The sequence below is a fragment of the Plasmodium vivax genome, chromosome 1 (genome assembly GCF_000002415.2).
Source record: "Plasmodium vivax chromosome 1, whole genome shotgun sequence".
Taxonomy (NCBI): domain Eukaryota; phylum Apicomplexa; class Aconoidasida; order Haemosporida; family Plasmodiidae; genus Plasmodium; species Plasmodium vivax.
The window spans coordinates 516,029-532,711 of NC_009906.1; the positions used below are offsets into that span (position 1 = coordinate 516,029).

Consider the following 16,683-nt stretch of genomic DNA (forward strand, 5'->3'; position numbering starts at 1 on the left):
CTTTTTTTTTTTTTTTTTTTTTTTTTGCTTCCCGATTGGCTCACCCGTTAATGGCGCCAGTCGGCCGGAGATGTTGACCGCAGCTGCGCGTTAAGGAAGCAAACGAGTGGTGCGCGCCTGCATGCTTGCCACTTCATTTTCGCGCCGCCTCTATATACTTCACTTTTGCGCTTCCAACACCTTCATTTGCTGCTTACCCAGGTAGGCACATGATCTCTTTTTACATTTTCACTTTTAACACCTCTTAATGTCGCGCTTTAAGTTTTTCCACCCCCCTGTAGTATAGCCTTTTTGGCCATGCAGCTTTTCCTTTTTTTGCAAATGATTTGATGGGCCGTTCATTTTGATGTGCTCCCATCCGTCCCCTCTGTTCTTTACCGCCTTTCATTTTGCATGCTCTTCTCCTATCCGTTTGGAGCCTCCCGATTGCTTCCACTCCGTGCTGCTTCGCACTGCTTTGTAGTGCTTCGTACTGCTTCGTGCTGCTTCTTGTTCCTTTCGCTTCTTTTTACTTGCCCCTCCCCCGCCAAGGGGAATGGGGAGCAGCAAACCCAGGCGGAGGACCCAGCGCCGCTGACTCGTGGCAGCAGCCGCTGACCCTGCCACTGCCCCTACACCTGCCGCTATCCCTGCCGCTGACCCTGCCACTACCACTACCCCTGCCGCTGACCCTACCGCTACACCCCGAGTGAGCCATGTCGAACTGGGGCTTCTTGGGGGACTACGGGAATTGGTTTTCCCCCCCCAGCAACAACCTCGCCACGGCGAACGTGGGAGCCCCCACGGTGGGCACGGGCATCCCCACGAGCATCCCCACGAACATCCCCACCAACCTGGCAGCAGCGGCGGCAGCCACGGCCAGCAGTTCCTCGGCACCCCCATTCTTTGAAGATACCTTGGACCCCCGGATTAGGGAAGGAGGAAAGAACAGCGCGAGCAGCGGAGCGCATAATACACATGAAAAGAGTCGTCACAAATACAAATTTAAACATAGCAAGAAGTATCGGTCAGATGAGAGAGACAGGGGTGGGAGTATAAATGATGAGCATGGGCACCGCAGCAGTAGCAGTGGGAGTAGGGAGCCTGGGAGTGACCAGGGCAACAAGGGGAAGAGGGATAAGCACAAGGAGAAGAAGGCAGATAGGAGGGAGTACAGGGCTAGGGGCAGCGCTTCGAGCGACGCCGGGTTGGGCGGGCCCCCCGGCGGGGCGGCCCCAAGTGGAGCGGCTCGAAGTGGACCGCCCCCCAGTGGACCACCCCCCAGTGGACCACCCCCCAGTGGATCGGCTCCTCGTGGCCCCCCCCACAGCGGGAGCGGCGAGCAGAGCAGCGGGTTCTTCAGCAACCTGGGGCTGGGGAGCCTCTTCGCGAACCTCGAGAGCCCCTCCTTCTGCAACGAATACAAGACGGGTTACTGCCTGGACGAGGAGGCGAAGAACGTGCTCGGGCCGGACGGCGCCAATAAGTCCTCCTCCAAGAGGGGCAGCCGAATTGGCGTGGGGATCGACGGCACCGGGGTGTTCGGCGGTTCGAGCGGCGGGACCGATGGAAGTGGCGCCCCGGAGGGAACCCCAGTATGCGTAGACACCACCTACTATGACATCCTTAATGTGAAGCCCACCGCGACGGCCAGCGAAATTAAAACCAGCTACTACAAGCTAGCCCTGAAGTGTCACCCAGATAAGAATGCAGACGATCCAGAGGCGAAATTGAAATTCCAAAAAATTAATGAAGCATACCAGGTGTTAAGTGACTCAGAAAGGAGAGCAGATTATAATAAAAATGGTTTAAATGCAACGAAAGATATGGTGGTGATCGACCCATCGTTGCTCTTCATGATGCTCTACAGCTCAGATGAGTTGGCCGATTACATTGGCACGTTGCGTGTGGCGTTTTTTATTAAACTGGCATTCGAGTGTAACACTACTATTGAGGATATCCACACACAGGGAGGAAAGATGTTTTCTGAAATGGAGGTAGAGCAATCGAAGAGAGAAGTGGAGTTGGCTCTCCTTCTACGGAAACGACTGCAACCATTCGTTGATGGGGATACCAAATGGGCAGATAAAATTGAAAGGGAGCTAACCGATATGATGGATTCTTCTTTTTCAAGCTCCATTTTGGAATCCATTGGCTGGAATTACCGAAATAGTGCTTCGGCTTTCATTGCTGAGGTGACCACTTTATGGGGCATGGGAGCTACTGTCCCCAACATACAAGCACAGAAAAGGTCCGTGCAGAATAACCTCGGGTTGGCTACCTCCATCATTAGTACCTTCCTCACCATGCACAGGATGGCTGCCTACAATGAGATGTATGGCACCCTTGACGGCGTCGATTTGGGAGGCACTGCCAGGATCACCACCGGGGGGAAAGACTCCCACGGGGAAAGCACCACTCGGGGGAAGCAACCAACAGGTGGTGACATTGCAAGTGGCAACCTGAGTGACCACTCCAGTGGAGGCTACTCCAGTGACAACTCCACGGGGGGGAAGTTCACCGATAAAGTGGCCGACAAGTTCAGTGACTTCTTCGGGGAGAAGCGCAAGGAGAAGAAGAGGCAGAAGAAGAGGGACAAGGGGGGCGCCTCCTCAGCGGCGATGAGCGGGGTTAGCGGGGCTAGCGGTGTTTGCGGAGTTAGCGGTAGCGGTGCTGGCCCTGCTGCCTTTTTTGGCGGCCACGCGGCGGGGCCAGCGCAGCCCAGGAGCGGCACCATGGAGGTGATGCACTACGGCGTTCCTCAGCAGCAGCCGACGCAGCAACCAACGCAGCAGCCGACGCAGCCGCAGCAACGATCGCCGCCACCACCACCACCCCCATCGCATGAGAGCAACCCCTGGAAACGACTGACCAGCTCCAGCAAAGAAATAGACCGGGAGGCCTACCTCGAAAAGAAGAACACAGAAGCGTTTGGCATCATCATCAAGAACGTGCTGAAGGTGGTCCTCTGGGATATCGAGTGCACCGTGAGGAAGGTGGCAGAAAAGGTCCTGCGAGATGAAGGAGTTTCCATTAAAGTGAGACTGCAGAGAGCCAAGGCGTTGAAAATACTTGGGAAGACCATGCTTAAGCTGTCCAAGACAAAGAAAGATATGAGCGACTCTAAGGAGTTTGATGTGAACCAGCTGTTCGAGACGGTCATTTTGAAGGCCGCGGAGAAGGCCGCGGCGGAGGAGGCCGCGGCGAGGGGCGAGGAAGAGAGCGTCTTTAAGAGGGAGGCCCCCTAGGGGTGGGAGGCCCCTAAGAAGTGGGAAATCCCCTAGAAGTGGGATACCCCTAAGAAGTGGGAGGCCCCTAAGAAGTGGGAGGCCCCTAAGATGTGGGAAACCCCTATGCGTGGGAACCCCCCTAGAAGAAGACGACGCGCCCGCCGCTACCCCGCTTCGCAAAGCGAAATCGTCAAAATTGCGAAGCCCCCATTTGAGTTTTTTGTGAGCACATACGTTTGGAAGGCGAAGTGGCCCGCTAGCAAAAGTGCCAGGCCCCGTCGTGGCGCAGAAAGATAGAAAAAAAAAAAAAAAAAAAAAAAAAAAAAAAAAAAACGGGAAAGGAAAACCCCCCCAGTGGGTTATTTTTATTTGCACAAGTTGGGTTTGCCCCAGCAGGCGGTTGCCGAGGAGGGGCTAGACACACAAACAAACACAAACACATATATATATAAACATACAGCCGCTCCTGCCGCGCCAGCTTTTGCCATTTCCGAAGCCGTCATTCCCTCGGAGGAGGGGAGGCCCACCCCCACGCTCACCTCCAATCACAATCACCGCGCCAATCACAGAATTATTTTTTTTTCCCTTCAAGATGTGCCCCTTCCCCCGTGCGATACTTCGCACCCATTTTGTGCCAAATTATGCGAATGCTGCCATTTGTGTGTTGTTCATGTGGATTTTTTTCTTTTTTTTTTTTTCCAAAGCTACATGGTTTGCACCCCCTGTTGTGTTTTTCCTTTAACCACACCTGCTTCCCTCTTCTCCCTCCAATTTGACCAATTTGATCAATTTTTTCCCCCGATGCGTGGCAATTTTGTAAGTCGCGCCTTACGCGAGGTGTGTACCGCAGCCACGCGGGGCAACCTCATTGCCGCTGCCTTCTTCCTTCTTTTTTTTTTTTTCTCCCCCCATATATGCGTAATTTTTTGTGAAATATCGAAGCGGTTGTGCGGTGGGTGATTTGTGGGGCGTCTGCCACTCCGCTGCGCCTCTTTCTACGCCGCTTACTACGCCGCTCCGTCCATCAACGCGCGCAGGTCCCGCAGGAAGGGCTCCGGCCGCGGGGCGGGGAAGGGCGCGAAGGCAGGCGTCCGCAGGCACCGCAGCACGTGCGCCCGCAAGTCCCCCAAGCACTCGCACACCTCCAAGTAGTTCCTCGAGCGTAAAAACTCTGCAAACTCTAACTGGTGGTTACCCATCAATTTGTCATTCACCACGATTAGCATTTTCTTCTTCATACGCAGCCCTTCGAGGGTGGTCCCTGCCCCGGCATGACTTACAATGAGGTCTGCCTTTTGAAAGTCCTTTAGTAGGTCCTTCTTGTATCGAAAGAATTTCACCCGTTTGAGGAGCGACTCCTCTCCATTGCCGCTACACCTGTAGATGAGCTGCGGCTCGTAGGTGCCTTGCCCAATCTGCATGCTCATTTTGGCGAAGCCCGCGCGCCGGAGGAAGCTGTGGAAGTCCTTCGTGTCGATCTGCTTTATCAGGTCGTCGAATTGGTGCGACCCTACTGTGACGAACAGGGTTTTGCTCCCTCCGTCTTTCGCTCCATGCGCTCGCTCCATTTGGGGTGGCTCCTCTCTGGGGGTACACGCACGGCGCGAAGCAACCACCGCGTAAGAGGCTTCTTAAATGACTCTTAAATGACCCTTAAATGATTCTTAAATGATTCTGAAAGGCTTCTTCCCAGAGAGGGGTTCCACCGCTTCTCACTCATTGCGCGATGTTGAGCGATCGGAGGGGGGAGAAAAAAATAAAATAATAAAATAAAAAAGTCCCCCCGATGGGCACATAAACGGGGGAGAGACCCTCCAACAGCCTCAGTTCAGGTGCACACATAAGCCCCACCGGCAGAGGGTTTTTTTCCGGGGGGGGGCACTTGTGCGCGCTGTCGCCAGGAAATACAAACGAGTTCCTCAGCGTCAGGGTGGTGTGCACTCCACACAACAGCCTGTTGATTCGTTTACTTGGAAAGAAAGAAAGAAAAAGGGTTGCACGTTCGCTTTTTTAGCCATCCCATGGCTGCTCGCATGAACGTTTGACCCGCTCCCCCTCCTCGCATTACACACAAGCTGCACATGTGCTGAGTGTGCCGCCTTACATTGGGGGAGGTGAGAACAGCTGCGTGCATGCCCAAATGGCATAGACGGTTTCGTCTGATGGGGTGGCGGGGCATACCCCCTTGGTCGGTCTCGAATTACACGGGGGGGACCCCGCGATGTGCGAGGAGTTTCTCGACAGGTCATCTCCCCCGTGGGTGGCACATTGGCGGTGTTTGCCACATTGGCGGTATTTGCCACATTGGCGGTATTTGCCGCATTCGCCGTATTTGCCCTATTCGCCACATTCGCCATTCTCACCAGCATGCTTCTTTTTTTTTTCCTCTTCTTTTAAACGCTCACTTCCGAGCAGCTGCGCGCAATTTTCCTTTTTCGCCTGAACAACTGAGCTGTTTTGCTAAAAAAAAAAAAAAATCCCCCCAAAAGGGTCTTTTTCGCCTGCACGTTCAGAAAAAAGGGCGCAAAGCGGTGAAGCGGCAGAGCGGTAAAGCGGCACACAATGGGCGAAGCGTGAGCAGCCCTTCCGACCAAGCTGGCGTAAACGAAGACGCCCTGGGGAGGAGGGTCTCCGAAGGAGGGTGAGCAGCCCTGCGAGTTGCGCCGCTGACGCTGCGTATGCGGCGTATGCCGCTTATACCGCTCACACCGCCAACGGCGCTTATAGTGCCCCCCCCAAAATGAACTTCGCGAAGAAGACGCAGTACAACATCAAGGTGGACATCCACGAAGTGAAGGACCTGAGCTTCCGCGAAAGCGCCAACGAAAAGGAAATCATCCCCAACCCCTACGTCCAAGTGACCGTAAATAATGAAAAGAAATGCACGCCGAAGAAAAACCAAGCGGTGAACGTGGTATATAACACGTCCTTCAACTTCTCCATGGATTTGACTGACTATCATTTCCAGCGAACCAGTGTGGACGTGTGTGTTTTGCACAAATACACCATCCAGAGTGCCCTCATTGGGAAATGCTCCTTCGGGTTAAATTACGTGTACTCTAAGGTGCAGCACTGGATGTATAGAATTTGGGTGCGGTTGAGAAACCCAGATTTGCCCCTCGATGAGGTTGGCTTTCTGCTCATTTCCGTGGGGGTCTACGGCCCCGGCGATTCAATTCCGATCATCAACGATAGTGTGAAGGGGAATATAAGCGACGCTGTGGGGGGGGCGGATGTCGGTGGGTTGGCAACCGGCGAGGGTCCCTCCTCTGGCGCTGCGGTTGCTTCCCCCGGAAGAGAGGGAGACGATGACCACGCCGAATTCGGAGCGAACAAAGGGCTAGACATACACATCACCCACTACGACCTCTGCGTGAACATCTTCCGAGGGCAGGACATGGACTTCATCGGGAGCAGCATGCTGTTTTCGAGTACGTTAGAGCCGTACGTAAAGGTCACCCACAACGGGTTCGAGGAGAGCACAAAGGTGATTAGGAACGACCCCAACCCGGTGTGGAACCTCAGTGTGCACATCCCCACGTGCACCCCATGCTACGACAAGAACGTAATCATTGAATTGGTGAATGGAGAGCATAACGGGGTGGTGATGCTCAGCGTTTTGCTAGACCTGTTTGAAATTTTGAAACGGGAGCTGCACCCAAGATGGTACAACATATACTACAACCCGCAGAATCAGATTGCCCCGAGAAGTAGTATTTATAACCAGAACGTCACTCCTAATGCACCCAATGTAAGTAACACTGGCAATGCCCCGACATCCGCTAATGCACTAGGGAATTATCTCTTCTCGGCGACGGCGGAAAAGTTGTTCAAAAATGCAACACAAGGAATTAATATTAATGAAATTCTGGGAGTTACCAAAATGCAAAACATGTTTTCTTACGACGAAAATTTGAAGGAGTTCTACCTCTACGGGGGGAGGATCCTCCTCAGCGTAAGTGCCACCAAAACGCATGCACCGGGGCCTATACGCATCAAAGCAGCGAGGGTAGAACCGGACCCACCCAATAAGGAATTCATCTTCTGCGCCGACATCTACGAAATATTGTCCGTAAGGAGTAACCACAGCAAAGGGGGGAACTACCACTCAGAGAGTGTGCAAGGGGGATATAACAAAACGTATGATGGCAGTGGGGATAGCATCGTTTGCGTGTGCGGGTTAGGTCCACACAAACTGAAGACACCTGTGCTGCTGCCAAACGAGGTAGGGTCGTACGTGCTGAACGAGAGCACCGGAAGGATAAATGAGTTTAGGATCTTCCTACCACAGAGTAATATGGGCCAAATATATGACATTTTTCTTTACATCTACGTGAAGTCAAACTTAGCCGTAACGGATTGGATAACCACCCGGAGGAGCGTCTACAGCCCTGGGGGGACACTACACAACAGTAGGGACATGTTCAACACAGGGGAGGCAAACAAGGGGATGAAGCTGAACCAGATGAGCTCCATAAATAAGCGGGCGGAAGATCTTTTCAACGAATCGGACCCTCTAAGCAATTACAAATTAAAGAGTTACGTAAGAATCCCTTTTAAGTACCTACTCCTTAGTGAGAAAAGGCCCAAATGGTTTTCCATGAGGAATGTGGACACTAGTACCCAGGATTATAGCATCTCGTTCTACGCCAACCTGGTTCCCTTTCACTTGTTTAAGAAAAGGCAACCGCGATTGGAATACAAGCTGGCTAGGTACTTCTTCCGAGCGTTAATCTACGAAGGGTTGCACTTCCCCGCCAAGGGCTACGACTCCTTTCCGGATCCCTACATAAGGGTGGAGCTCGCAGGGCAGACCATAAAGACGAGTACCATCTTGCACACCCTCAACCCGAATTATTACGAGGCGTACGAAGTGGAGGTGATTCTTCCAACTAACTTGAATCTCGCCCCGGACATATCGATTGAGGCCTTTTCTGTTAATAAGACGTTCCTCTACAATGATGATGATATCCTCCTAGGCTCCTGTACGTACCCCATCATGAAGGTCCCCATCGAATGGAAGCGGTCTCCTGTTTGGGTTAGCCTGAAATCGTCTCAGTATAAGAAGTGTAAGGCGAAGCTCCTGGTTGGGTTCGAGTTGGTACCCTTGGAGAAGGTCCTAGACGAGAGCTACCCCTTTTATGATGACATAAGACCGTCTACTTTGCCGGGGCACGTGTCTCTCTTCCTCGTTGGCATACGCATGTTCAAACCGTTAAAGAACCCCTCCGTGACCGTCTGCTTCGGGAGAGACGTCGACGATACGTCGCAGTTTCTGTGGCATGAAACCGTTAGTAAGGTCATCTCTGGGAAGGAGGGCAATTGGAACTTCCTTAAGTACTTCTCCCTAGATGTGGCTTTGCCCAAGCGGATGCAACACCATAGCTTTTTAGAAGTTCGCGTAGAGGATAGGGAACTCTCTTCTGGGTTCACGTCCACAGGGGGCAATGCCTCCCAGCCAGCCAAGGCCACCAACAATAACAGCCTGATCGGCACAGCGTACATCACGCTGAACCCGTTACTTCCATGGCTAGACAAATACGAAAGGAACGAGTGCGTCGAGCTTTTCAAATTGCATCTGCTGGAGGAGGTTCTAATGGAAGATGCAGAGAGGGCACGCAAATCTTATAACAGTGCTCTGGTGTATAAGAAGAGCTCCATGGTTTCGAGGAAAATTAGCAATGGGCTGTTTGATGGCGGGGGAGGAGAAGAGGAAGGGTTGGGGGTCACGGATGATGAGGGGGGAGAAGGAGGAGAGGATGGCTACGGACGGGGCGATGGCGGCGGAGGGGGGGGGTTCCACGCCTTGTCTCTGAATGTGCTGGAGGAGGGCGCGTCCGAGGCGGGCGACACGGGGGCGGATGACGAGGTCGTCACGGAGGCGGCCATCGAGCTGGGCGGGCCGGACCTGGACGAGGGCGAGGGCGACGAGACGGTCCGCACGGGGAGCCACGCGGGGGGGGGCAGCCTCGATAAGGACGACAAGAGGGAGGCCAAGAAGGGCAAGAAGAACGACGATGGTGCCGCTCACCTTGACGATAGCGCCGCTCACCTCGACGATGGTGCCGCTCAACGCGATACCCCCGCTCCCCGCGATGCCCCCCCTAGCAGGAAGAAAAGGAAGAACCTGAGCAAATTCACCAACAAGGAGTACGTCCCCTACAACGACCCCGATTTCGCGAACGTGCGGATAGAGGAGGCGCTGGAGCACGTGTGCTTCAAGGCGAGCGAGTACGCGAGCGACCCGGGGGGGAGTGCGGAGGAGAACGAGCAGGGAGAGAAGGACAGCAACGCGAGCGAAAGGAGGAGGAGCAAGCTTAGAGACATCAGCTTTTTCAAAGGGAAGAACTACGACGAAGGGAAGGAGAAAAATCCTCATCAAATGGGGAAAAAAAAAGAGACAAAAACCATATACGGGTTCAGCCAAGATGCACTGAACTTCCAACTATCTATCGCGGGAGATGACGAGCAGGAGGAGACACAGAGAGATGAGATGCTTTACGAGTACGAAGTAGATATGAATGTAGATGACCTACCCTACCTACGAGCCACCATATTTAGATGCACCGATTCGGGGATACCAGAAGCGGTAGGCTACCTCAAGTACCTCTGCAATGTGTATGACGATAGCACCATTCACCTTAAAAAGGAAATGTTAAAAAAATGTGAGCAGTTGGTGAGTGAGTATAAGCTGACTCGTAACTTAGTGGTGAGAGCTTACATCATCCAAGCGAGGGGGTTGAATCCTCCCTCTGGAGCAACCGATATAACTACCTACGTGTGGATTAAGAACAGCAATGAAATCACCAACATCCCTGGAGGGCTGTCCCACAATATTAAAGATACGGGGCATATTAAGAGACAAGGGTACAAGCCCGAATTTAACAGATCCTACCAGCTGTTGTGCTCCTTCCCAGATGAATCCATCATACAGGTATGCATCATGAATCAAGGCGCTCTATCAGATGAGGTCATTGGCTACACATACATAGATGTAGAAGACCGGTACTTTAACCCTCGCATAAGGCAACTGATGATGGATGACAGCATGCCAATAGAGTTAAGGTCCCTTAAATTAGAAAACAGTAACATCTCCCATGGGTCGCTAAGATGCTGGTTTGAGATTTTCACTGAAGAATTCGCTCACAGGAACCCAGTAAAGATCTTATGCTCTAACGAACCAGATGACTACCAATTGAGGGTAGTCATCTGGAAGGTCAGCAACGTTCCTCTGGATGATAGCCCCACCATTAGTCTCTTCGTCAGATGCATCTACACAGACGACGATTTGGAAGACAAGCGAGATACAGATACCCACTATAACAGCAAGGACGGGAAGGCCGTGTTCAACTGGCGATTCGTTTATAACGTGAAGATCCCCACCAACGCCACCAGCGTCAAGGTGCAGGTGCACAACTACGCCCTGCTCTCCTCCAGCGAGCCCATCGGCGAGGCCACGCTCGACCTCGCCGCGCACTTCTACCGCGCCAGGAAGAAGCGCGCCCTCTACCACATCCCCAGGTTGGTCGAGCGGTGGCTAAGCGGTGGAGCGACCGTCGGGCGCCCAAAGCCACAAACCCCTTACCACCCCTCACAACCGCTTACCGCCTACCGCCTACCACGTGCCCTCGCCACCCATTACCACGCCCCCCCCCGCAGGTTCTGGCTGCCGTGCAAGCACCCCGCCCACAAGAACAAGGTGCGCGGCAGCGTCGAGGTCGAGGCGTGCATCCTGCCCAAGGCGGAGGCGGAGGTCGACCCCGTGGGCAACGGCCGGGACGAGCCCAACAAGGACCCCTTCCTCCCCCCCGTCACGGAGAACAGGACCTACGTCGACTGGGTCACCATCAACGAGAAGTTCGGGGCCGCCACGGCGTCCATCATGCACGGCCTCAAGTGGACAGGTGGGCCGTCCGGAAGTTGTTGCGTCGCTGCGGCGGATCGGAAGCGGCTAACCATTTCGCGCATCGAAGCGGTTGACCGTTTTGCGCATCGGAAGCGGTTGACCGTTTGGCACAACTGTGCGAAAAAAAAGGAAAAAAAAAGTTAACATGTGCGCCTCTAAACTGCCCCTTCCCCCTGCAGGCGTCTGGATCGTCGTGGCCGTCGTCGTCGTCGGTGTGTTTTTCCTGCTCTTCCTTTTGAAGTGACCATGTGGGGGCGCTCGGCGGGGGAAACTCCGCGGGAGCTGCCAAGGAGCGCACCTCAACCGGGGTGCTCTTCCTATGCCGCTCGTCAGCGCCTCCCATCCATTTCTGCCCCTCACCGGTAGAGGTAGAAGAAGGCCAGGTAGTCCAGGAGGCCAAGCCGCCTGCCCTCCAGCAAATGATAATTCCGCAAGACGCACTCATCCATGTGGGAGACGCGCAGAACCAGCCGCCACATTTTTTTATAAATAGAAACGTACCTTGGGTTCTCTCCTTTAATTCTGTAGAGGTAGACTGCATTTTCGCAGAGGAGAGTTACCACTTGGTCGAGGTCCCCTGCGTTGAATGTTCTTCTGATCGTTTGACTCGCCTGTGGTGGATCCGCTGGAGGTGAGCCTCGAATGGAGGGGTCGCCCCACCCTACCGCTTCACCCCCTTCGTAGTAGAACCCGTCGTCCAGCGCAGAACCCGCGACGAGCACAAGGAGGTGCAGGTTCTCATACAGATTCAGGATGTCCGCCCGGCCCGCGGAGGGCGCCGTGTCCAGGAGGAAGTAGATGTAGGAGGTGAGCATCTGCATGCGTTTAGCTATGGGGACGAAGGGGACGAGTGGGGGGACGGTCAAGGGGGGGTGATCGGCTCGGTCGGCTCCATCGGTTTGATCCGCTTGATCTGCTTGGTCTACTCGCTGAGCTCGCTTGGCTCGCTCCTCTCGCGCGATCAGCTGGATGGCCCGCCTGTACAGCTCGCCCGCCTTCCTCTTGTCGAGCACATCGTAGTCGTAGAACTCGGCCAGGTGGAAAATCGTGTGCAGGTTGTGCCCCCCGTGGGGTGCTTCTTCGGGGGGGTGGGACCCCACGGGGAGAAGATCAGCCCCCCCGAATGAATCTGAAGTTTGCCCCGATAGGAAGGTCCTCTCCACAAACTGGTAGAGGGCGAACCCAATTTTGCTGTATCTGAGGATATCTAGGTGGGACCTAGCCACGTCCACAACGTGTTCTTGACACTTCGAATCCGTCTGCATGCATCTGGCTAGCCAGGGGATATAAAACTTCACATCTGCGTACTTCCCCTCGTCGAACCGCTCATACGGGGAATCATCCCTCACATCTATGGGATCAAAATAAATGACGCTGAACTTTCCGTTTCTATAGAGGGTCTTATAATTCCTATCGTCGTACAGAACCCTCTGGCAGAACTTCATGCTCGTTTTGTGTCTACATCTGGCATAATTAGAACCCACGAATTCGGCAACGTTGAAAGCGTTTGTGACTTGGCTAGATGTAGAAGCGCATCTATAAATGTTGGCCACGAAGTAGCGGACCTTATATCGGTCGTAGTAGTACCTCTTCGCATCACTAAAGGGTAGGCACGAAGAAAACATGTAGTAGTCTTGTACTCTCCTTCGCATGGCTACATTTTCGTAATGTGGGTTCAGAACCATTTTGAAGTTGGTGGTCGATCGGAGGAAGCTAGATGTAGGGATGTCCGTGATAATGGGTTCTCCTTCCTTTAGGTTCTGCCGAAGCCACACAACCAGATCTAGGTTCTTCTGGATGTTGACTGGGTCGTCTCCCGCCAGGTTGAGGTACTCGTACGTTGGGAAGTACTTGGCGAATGGGTAGGCGCACTCGAGCAGGCATATCGCCTGGATGACCAGGCGGGACAGCCCCTTCTTGCCGGGCCTGCGGTGGGGAAGCGGTACATCGTGAAGCGGTGCAGGTTAAGCGGTGTATGGTTAAGCGGTCCTTCGTAAAGCGGACTACCGCTCAGCGTCGTACCGCTCACCGCTCTGCGGAGACTGCCCTACCCGAGACGGAGATTCTGCCGCGTCACCCTGTAGACGTCCCCGAGCAGGTGGGGAGACCCCACCAGGCTGCTGAGCAGGCACATCAGCGGCAGGGCCAGGACGCGCAGCCGAGAGATCATGAGCGCCAGCAGGGCGAAGCAGATGAACTGGATCACCACGTAGAGGAAATGCGCCTCGAAGGCTTCGAGGTGGTCACCCCCTGTGTTGGAGCGGCCGCCCAGTTTGTTGCGCCCTCCCCGTTCGCCGCTTCCTCCTTCGCCACCGCTTCCTCCTTGGTTGCCTCTTCCCCCCCCTCGCCAAACACCTGCAACCCAATTCGCCGCGCAAATCAGCAGAATCACACTGAAGAAGACGAAGTAGTCGAAGAGGGAGGTCTCCCTTATCATGCCGAACATGTGTCTGGTGAACGGGTTAAATTCTGAACCCACACTGTAGATCATGCTGTCGAAATTGTGGCTACCCAGATGCAGACGCACCTTTAGAAGAGACAGAACGTGCGAGTCATCCTTTTCCATTCCTAAGGTAGTCAGTCGGAGTAGGAGGAAGATCACTATGGACGTGACCCCCTTCTTCAGCACGAACATCACTCGGCTTCTAAAGTGTGGGAACTGGAGGGGCAGTGTGCAAGGGGCACCATCCCTTTGGTTAGGAGCTGGTTTGCCTCTTCCCCCACTGGTACTACCGCCACCCCTTCGGTAAATTGCATTCGTGGTAATGATCGCCGCCAGAACGAATGGCAAATAGGTGCACATCAAATAACGCGGGAAGAAGGTCGCCACCAGAGAAGCTACATAAGAGCAGGAGAAGGTCAAGAGGATGCTGCGCAACTCCTTCTGAATGTCAAATCCGAGGAGGTCCAGCCCGAACAGAGCCACCACGTGGGTCAGCGTCACGAAAACGGAAAACTGCCAGGTGATGAAGAAGAGGAAGGAGGACAGGAAGAGGCAGGCGGGGTAAGGGGTGTAAGCGATATGGGCGAGATTGGCGGGATAGGTGCTACGTTTCCTCTGCACATGTGGGTGGGGGGGAGAGTCCAATGTGAAAGCGGTGAGGGCATCAAGGGAAGGGGAGATGCCAGTTAGGTGATCCCCATATCGTAGGTAGACACACCCACAAAGGGGGTAAACCCGCCTATTTCGCTTGGTCCTCTCCTCCGTCACCTTCCTCTCCCGCAGAATCGCATAAATGAGTAGGATGTTGCACCACATGTAGACTGAGGCGAAGTTCTCTCTCAGTGGGAACGCTGCAGGGGGGGGGGCATTACGTTGGCACAGTCTAGCGATTGGAACCGCTTAGTAATGGCACAGTCTAGCAATTGGCACCGCTTAGCAGAATGGCGCCGCTTCGCATGTTAGCACCGCTTAGCCGTGATGCCTCCCCCGGGGGGGCCACTCCAAAAACCCACCTGACAGTCGCATGATGAACTTCTCCCTATAGCAGGAAAAAAAGAGCATCAAAAAAATGGCGCCCGAGATGTAGGACCGTCCTGAGGAGGGGGGTAGACAAAAGGGGTGGAGCAGTGAGAGGGGAGAAAAAAGGCACTCCAATCTTTTTAGGGAGGAGAAAAGGATAGTCACTCCTCTCCTTTTGGGAGTCCCCCTTCTTACCCAAGTAAACGGCGAAAAAGAACAAAGTGCTGACGCTGGCAGCCTGGGAAAGCAGAACTGAAAGGGGAAAAAAAGGAAAGAAAAAGGAAAGAAGGAGTAAAGCAGACCCACCTCTGCACTGAAGCAACTACACCTGTTGCCCATACGCAGGAACGAAACGAAGAACGGCACGCTGCCTCATCCCCCCCCGCGTGGACCTACCTGCGTAGACGTAAAAATTGAAGGGAGTTAGGAAGCTCTCCTTTAAGTTAAACACCCTCCAGACTGTTCCGAGGACAACCTCTAAAGGTGGAAAGGAGGGGAGGCATGTCTATGGGATGGAAGCCCCAGTTGTGTGCACATGGTGGGTGGAACCCATCATACGTGGTAGACCCCCTCATGCGTGGAGGACCCCTCCTGGAATTGCTGCCCACCGGGGTAAATGTTGAAGCGCCGAATGGCATTGATCGTGTTGGGGTACTCGCTCCGGTCATCGCGTCTGGGGGGTGGGAAGTGCACAGCGACAGGTGAGCAGTGAGAGTGAGCAGTGAGAGGAGAGCAGTGTGGGGTAATCGCTGCAGGGTAACCGCTGCCGGGTAACCGCTGCCGGGTAACCGCTGCCGGGTAACCGCTGCCGGGTAACCGCTGCCGGGTAACCGCTGGACGGCCCCCCCAACTCCGAAACGTACAGCAGCAGCTTGAGGCCCTCCAGGTAGGTCTCCGATTTAACAATGTCATCAAAAAAGGAGAAATAAAAAGATTCCTGTGGATTGGGGAAAGTGAAGAGGCACCATCAGTAGGGTTGAAATTGCAAAAGAGAGGGAGTGGTGCCTCTTCACTTAGGTCACGTCGGTCCACGGGGGAGGTACCTCCGAGTAGAGAGACAGCTTCTGCTCCTCATAGTTTCTATAAAAGGTGTATCTGAAGCGTTTGTAGAAGGTGAGCGCTGCGAAGAGGCTGGACGGGGGGGGGAAGGCATCGGTGAGATGGGGGCAACCATGAAGAGGGAGAAATGCAAACAGCTAAATCGTCTGCACTAGTGAGTCTCTCCCCGGGGTGCGTTACCACACAAGCAAGGAGAAGAGGAAGAGCTTCAGCTGGCCCGTTTCCATTGGGAGTGCGCATGTTGAATGGGAGGTGTTGCGCTTCCTTTCGTTTCGCTGTGTGTTTTATTTTGGGGGGAGGCGAACGGGCAACCTGCTTCGCTGTGCAACCGCTTTGGTCCGGAAAAAAGGAGCAGCCTCAACCGCAGGTGCAAATGCGCCCTGAGAGGGGTTCCCCGAAAGGACGTAGACAAAAAATGGCTCGGCGAGCTGTCACCAAGGGAATAAAAAACAAATGAATAAATAAAAAAAGGAACTATCTTGATGGTCGTCTTGAAAGACACCCGTGACCTTCTAACGAAGGGGCGCAGACTTTTTCTTTTCTGCCACGATCTTCTCAACCGAGCGTGTCGCGGAAGTGCAGAGGGCCTTCACTGAGATGGTCCCGCTGGGAGGAGTAACCAACAGGGGGGGAAGTTTAGCCAAACGTGGGGCATCGCAAAAGTTGGCAGCTTTACAGATCGGTCACTCCTGTCTAGCCATGCGGTAGCAGCAACGTTAACACATACGGAAACAAAAGAAGGAAGAGCGCTCAAGGGATTTAAAAAAACATTTAGACATGCGCGAATGACGCTTTGGTAGCTTAGACAAAATAAAGGGAAAAAAAAAGTGAGCCATTGGTATGCTACACGAGCAGTAAATACAAATTGGGACAAAAAAAAAAAAAAAAAAAAAAAAAAAAATGCGTGGTAGGTACATTGGGGTAAAACTGCTCGGTCTTTTTTTTTTTTTTTTTTTTTTTTTTTTGAGGGGTTGTCAAGGGCTTGCACGATGGGCGGTGAGCAGCGGTAGGGGTGGCGGGACAAGCTGGGCAAGCTTCGTAAACTT

At 53.7% G+C, this 16,683-nt stretch overlaps 4 protein-coding genes across 4 annotated transcripts; 2 read left to right on the forward strand and 2 right to left on the reverse strand.

The window, feature by feature from the left end:
* Nucleotides 1–695: 695 nt before the first annotated feature.
* Nucleotides 696–3,227, forward strand: PVX_088225 (DnaJ domain containing protein; the record flags this gene model as incomplete). Its single annotated transcript, XM_001613454.1, has 1 exon — nt 696–3,227. One exon carries the CDS (start codon nt 696–698, stop codon nt 3,225–3,227), a length of 2,532 nt encoding a protein of 843 aa, XP_001613504.1.
* Nucleotides 3,228–4,216: 989 nt separating this feature from the next.
* Nucleotides 4,217–4,777, reverse strand: PVX_088230 (glycosyltransferase, putative; the record flags this gene model as incomplete). The annotated part of the gene is made up of 1 exon (XM_001613455.1): nt 4,217–4,777. One exon carries the CDS (start codon nt 4,775–4,777, stop codon nt 4,217–4,219), a length of 561 nt encoding a protein of 186 aa, XP_001613505.1.
* A 1,172-nt stretch (nt 4,778–5,949) lies between these two features.
* PVX_088235 (ferlin, putative) lies at nt 5,950–11,359 on the forward strand (the record flags this gene model as incomplete). Its single annotated transcript, XM_001613456.1, has 3 exons — nt 5,950–10,730; nt 10,869–11,113; nt 11,295–11,359. The coding sequence occupies 3 exons, from the start codon at nt 5,950–5,952 to the stop codon at nt 11,357–11,359; spliced, it is 5,091 nt and encodes a 1,696-aa protein (XP_001613506.1).
* A 112-nt stretch (nt 11,360–11,471) lies between these two features.
* Nucleotides 11,472–16,440, reverse strand: PVX_088240 (hypothetical protein, conserved; the record flags this gene model as incomplete). The annotated part of the gene is made up of 10 exons (XM_001613457.1): nt 15,818–16,440; nt 15,622–15,709; nt 15,442–15,515; nt 15,187–15,251; nt 14,975–15,055; nt 14,572–14,652; nt 14,327–14,409; nt 13,471–14,071; nt 13,167–13,365; nt 11,472–13,041 (listed from the first exon to the last, which is right to left on the reverse strand). The coding sequence occupies exons 1-10, from the start codon at nt 15,862–15,864 to the stop codon at nt 11,472–11,474; spliced, it is 2,889 nt and encodes a 962-aa protein (XP_001613507.1). The 5' UTR covers nt 15,865–16,440.
* Nucleotides 16,441–16,683: the final 243 nt, after the last annotated feature.